Below are 5118 nucleotides of genomic sequence, written 5' to 3' on the forward strand. Positions count from 1 at the left end.
ACTACAAATATTATCTTTACAAAAGATTCAATTTATTGTTTGTCCCAAGCTTTCTCACATCAAATCCGAGAAAGCTTTCTATATTCACATGTATTGATTACTTTTCATCATTGTTAGAGAGAGAATCATCTACCTCATTGAATATTTGGGTGAATCATTCTCTCTATTTACATTTATTGCCATTTATCATATTTATTGCTTGTCATTATTCCCTCATTCATTCATAACAATATCATTAAACACCCCCTTGGTATTCAACAGCCTTGAATGCGGTTTTTATATTACTGATATCCATCAATCTTGCATCTATGATTTATTATATTTAACTAGAATTTACCTATTATTTTTTATTTAATTAGTTTAACAAAAAACTTTAACACTTGGTCAAACAACACTCAAACTTAACAATGACAAAATATTAGATAATTTTTTCTCATATTTCAAAAGTGGATACAGTTATCTGGTATATATACAGGTGAAACATAATAACTACTTTATGTACTCTCTTCATTTCAAATTATATGACATATTTCGCTTATAGAGATTCAAACTGTATAAAATTAGACCAACATTTTAATTTTTTTTTAGCATAGTAACATAAGAAAAATTATAACTTATAGTATTTCTCGTAGTCTTTGAATACCTATATTTTAATTTTAAATAAGTTTAGTCAAATTGACTCTCAATAAGCGAAATATGTTATCTAAATTGAAACAGATGAAGTAATTAATTGAGTGTCTGCAAACTGATAGTAGTTAGTTTTAGAAAGATTAGACCATCCCACTAATTTACTAATACAATTAGTGAAAGATAAAGAAAACTCTGGCCACACTTATTTTATTAAGGAGTAAATGATGACTTCTCCACTATAAAACAAGACAAACCCTATCCTATCTCAGTACCTAACTTCCTTTTTTGGATTCCATTTACAGAGAGAGAAAACTCAGTTGAGTGACTGAAGAAAAAAAAATGGCAGAGAACAAGGAAGAAGATGTTAAGCTAGGAGCAAACAAGTACAGAGAAACTCAACCCTTGGGCACAGCAGCTCAAACAGACAAGGATTATAAGGAGCCACCACCAGCTCCTTTGTTTGAGCCAGGGGAGTTGTCGTCATGGTCTTTTTACAGAGCTGGAATTGCAGAATTCATGGCTACTTTCTTGTTCTTGTACATCACTATCTTGACTGTTATGGGTCTCAAAAGGTCAGATAGTTTGTGTTCTTCTGTTGGTATTCAAGGAGTTGCTTGGGCTTTTGGTGGTATGATCTTTGCTCTTGTCTACTGCACTGCTGGTATCTCTGGTTAGTAAACGACTCCAACTCTTGTTACTCTCTAAGTCTTGTTCTTTTACCTGTAGTACTAAAAAGTTGTGATCTTTTTGTTTTCTCCCTTAATTTTGTTACTGATTTTCATTTTTATCTCTTCTTTTGCAACTATTTTTATGGATCTTGAAAAATACCCATATAAAGATATCCTTTTTTTGTTCCTTCCTTTGGATTCTTAGCACTTGCCATAGATGGAGCTCAAAACATGTTCAAGCACTTGTTCTTTTAGTTTACCTTGCTTGGTTTTTAACATGTGAACTTGGTTTTCCTTTACAATTCCCAAATATAAGCTCAAATTATATATTAGCCAGTTCCAATTTATATGCATAGTTTGATTGGGCAGGACTTTAATAAAGAAATTAAGATTTTTCTTTTGTGAATTATGTGACTATTAAGATCTTGATGCATATGGTATTAACATTTCTGTGTGGCCAAGAAGCTTGTTGTCAAGAGTAAAAAGGAAAATTCAAGTTAAATTGTTTTCCAAATTTAGAAAGGCATCATTTTTTTTAAAAGGAATAAATAAGAAAATGATAGTGCGTACACATTACCCTCCTCATACCTCTGTGCGAGGATTATATTAGGTAGTTGTTAGTACTCTTGTTTTTTGAAATTTGGTTTGATTATATTTTCCTCTAAAACTAACTCTATATTTTATACTGAAATTAACAGGAGGACACATTAACCCAGCAGTGACATTTGGTCTGTTCTTGGCAAGAAAGTTGTCTTTAACAAGGGCTCTGTTCTACATGGTGATGCAGTGCCTTGGTGCAATCTGTGGTGCTGGTGTTGTTAAAGGTTTTATGGTGGGTCCATACCAGAGACTTGGTGGTGGGGCCAACATGGTTCAACCTGGCTACACCAAAGGTGATGGACTTGGTGCTGAGATTATTGGCACCTTTGTCCTTGTCTACACTGTTTTCTCTGCCACTGATGCCAAGAGAAATGCTAGAGATTCTCATGTTCCTGTAAGTTCCCCTCTTGTCCTACCATTCACTTTATATACAAGCAAAGTTTTAAATTATGTAGCATCTGTCCTCTTAGTGATGAGTTCTTATCTTAACTTAGAAGTATAATTATTTTTGTTATGGCAGATTTTGGCACCTCTTCCTATTGGATTCGCGGTGTTCTTGGTTCATTTGGCCACCATCCCAATCACTGGAACCGGCATCAACCCCGCCCGGAGCCTTGGAGCTGCTATCATCTTCAACCAAGACCAGGCATGGGATGATCACGTAAGTCTTTCAGTAAAATATTTAGAAAATGATTTCTATTATACCAAACATACGTATGCCTTAGACGTTACTTTTGCACTCAAAATGTATTATACCTAACTAAGCTGTTCTCTTTTCAGTGGATCTTCTGGGTTGGACCATTCATTGGAGCTGCTCTCGCTGCAGTTTACCACCAGATAATCATCAGAGCCATTCCATTCAAGAGCAAATCTTAATTTATCTTGAAGAGTCCTCGTTTTATGTTTCTTCCCCTGCTATATTTCAAGACTATGTACCCTTTTTCCCCTTTCTGGTGCTGTTGTATCATGTGATTTTCTTTTCTTCAGATGTCAAATAGTGGTGTAAATTATCAGGTTAATGCTGTATTTAAAGCTTTCTTGCTCCTTATCAAGTGAAAGATTTTTATTCCATGGGTCTAATCCTTACTGCCTATTCTTTCAATTTAGCCAAGTTTTTGATGAAACGTGCTAGTACTAACCAGTTCGAACTTCTTTGTCCTATAAAGCACGGAACTGTGCAAAGAACGACAATTAGGCTCATGTCTAATCATTGGCAGAATAGATCGACAGTCCTTTAAAATTGTCTTCGCTTTTTACTTTAACACTCCATTTTAAGTCTGTTTTATTTGAACACATGTGTCATTTAAACACAAAAGCCAAACACTCCAACCACACGTGAAATTCACACGCTAGACTACGAATAAGGCAATGACATGTGAATTTAACTTAAATAAATATAAAAAAATTGGAAAAACTGAGTGGGTAATTCACACGCTAGACTACGAATAAGGCAAGGACACGTGAATTTAACTTAAATAAATATAAAAAAAATTGGAAAATAATTAATTAAACATAAAAATGAGAACCCCACCCACCCCTCGTCATCTTCCCCAATGACCATTCCTTACCTTCAAAATCAATTTTTAGCCATTGTTTTCCAAGTTCCAACTCCTCTCCAGAGAACTGTCCTTTTCAGCCTTTTTTTCAACCCTTCTCCAGAAAATTGGTCCTTCTTTCTTCGTTTTCTCCTTTTTCTTCACATTGGAGCTTTGGCCAATTTTTTTTTTTTTTCTGAAAGATCCAAATCTTATTTTCTCCTTCTTTTAGATTCACGAAAATTCGTTGGGAAAAACAAAGCCTCACCCTTTTTTGAGATGTAAATCTGATTTTTCTTCATATTCAAGTCACAAAATTTAATTTCGTTAATGTTGAGAAAAACGAAACTTCACGAGAAAAAAATTAAATTTTCGTCGACAATGTTATTCAAAATTTTCTTCTTCTTAATGTTAATTTTGTTACTATTAAAAGATCGAAATGCTATTCAAGAGAAGAATGAGGTAACAAAGTTTTTCTTTCTTGTTCTTGCTACTTTTGGACAACTTGCAAAAATTTTGTTATTTTTGGGCTGAGAAGATAGCGATCAGTGCAACTTACATGATGTTTTTGTGCTTCTCTGAGCGAGTTATTTGGTGGTGTTGGGGCTGCTCGTTTAAAGACTTAGGGTTGGTGGACGTAGTTGTTTTGGGTGTTTACAGTGAAGCTTGGTAAAGCTCACATGGTGTTAATTGATAGGATATGGTGGAATGAGAAGATGGAGAGGTGAGAGAAAGAAAGTTATTTTTGTTTGTTTGTTTTTTCTCTATTGACGTTTATTTATTCTTTGGGACCTATAACAGTAGCATCCCACGCTCTCTAAAGAGGTGGGCAACACACACTATGCCACATCACCGAATTGTATTTAAATGACACATTTGAGGTATGGTTGGAGTGTTCAAATGAAACAGACTTAAGATGGAGTGTCAAAGTGAAAAGTGAGGACAACTTCAAAGGCTGTCGATGTATTCTGCCTTAATCATTCTCATTGAACTATGCATTTATTTTAGATCATTTTTCTCAACAGGTGAAGTATTTTGTATTTTTTTTCTTTACAAAATGAGCTAAGAGTTTACTATTTTAAAGTTTTTACATGTCATTATAAGGTCACATTAGAGACATTTGGAACACCTTTTCGTATAATAAAAATTTTGAGAATGGAGAATGGCTAGTACCATATGAAAATTTGCGCATCTATCTAAAAACTTTGATTGGTATAGTAGGTTTAGACCTTTACAAAATTGTACACCCTTTTAAATTTTGATATATCGCACAGAAAACCTTTCTCTCTGTGAAAGAAAGCACAGAAAACCTCGAGCTCAAGATTGAGCTCCCATGGTGGAACTCAGAAGCTTCGAGAAAGAGAGAGAGAAGTCTGAGAGAAGTCAATTTGGAAATGAACTGTGTAAATCATATTAGTTCAGTGACTGAGTACATATATACACATGTAGGGTCCTCCACTTACAACATGTAACAGACTAACTATTAACTAATTACTAACTAATTGACAGCTAAGCTAACTGTAAGTGAAAACATATAAATATACATAGCTCAACATAGTGGAATGTTTGATGCCAGTGAGAGCCTTGGTGATAATGTCTGCCAGCTGGTTATGTGTGCCAATGTGATGTAAGGAAATGAGACCTTTTTGAAGTTTATCCCTCACAAAGTGACAATCAACCTCGAT

The 5118-nt window shown here is 34.4% G+C and overlaps 1 protein-coding gene across 1 annotated transcript; it reads left to right on the forward strand.

The window, feature by feature from the left end:
• The first annotated feature begins 891 nt into the window (after positions 1-891).
• LOC109237123 (probable aquaporin PIP-type pTOM75) lies at positions 892-2978 on the forward strand. The gene is made up of 4 exons (XM_019403383.1): positions 892-1300; positions 1997-2292; positions 2419-2559; positions 2679-2978. Exons 1-4 carry the CDS (start codon positions 970-972, stop codon positions 2772-2774), a joined length of 864 nt encoding a protein of 287 aa, XP_019258928.1. The 5' UTR covers positions 892-969; the 3' UTR covers positions 2775-2978.
• Positions 2979-5118: the final 2140 nt, after the last annotated feature.

Source organism: Nicotiana attenuata, unplaced genomic scaffold (genome assembly GCF_001879085.1).
Source record: "Nicotiana attenuata strain UT unplaced genomic scaffold, NIATTr2, whole genome shotgun sequence".
Lineage (NCBI taxonomy): Eukaryota > Viridiplantae > Streptophyta > Magnoliopsida > Solanales > Solanaceae > Nicotiana > Nicotiana attenuata.

What these genes read in the sequence shown, in the direction of transcription:
- LOC109237123 (XM_019403383.1), top strand. Translation starts at nt 970, where the DNA reads ATGGCAGAGAACAAGGAAGAAGATGTTAAGCTAGGAGCAAACAAGTAC. An exon ending in CTGCACTGCTGGTATCTCTG is followed by an intron (nt 1,301 to 1,996) that starts GTTAGTAAACGA and finishes TGAAATTAACAG; the next exon opens with GAGGACACATTAACCCAGCA. An exon ending in ACCAGGCATGGGATGATCAC is followed by an intron (nt 2,560 to 2,678) that starts GTAAGTCTTTCA and finishes TTCTCTTTTCAG; the next exon opens with TGGATCTTCTGGGTTGGACC.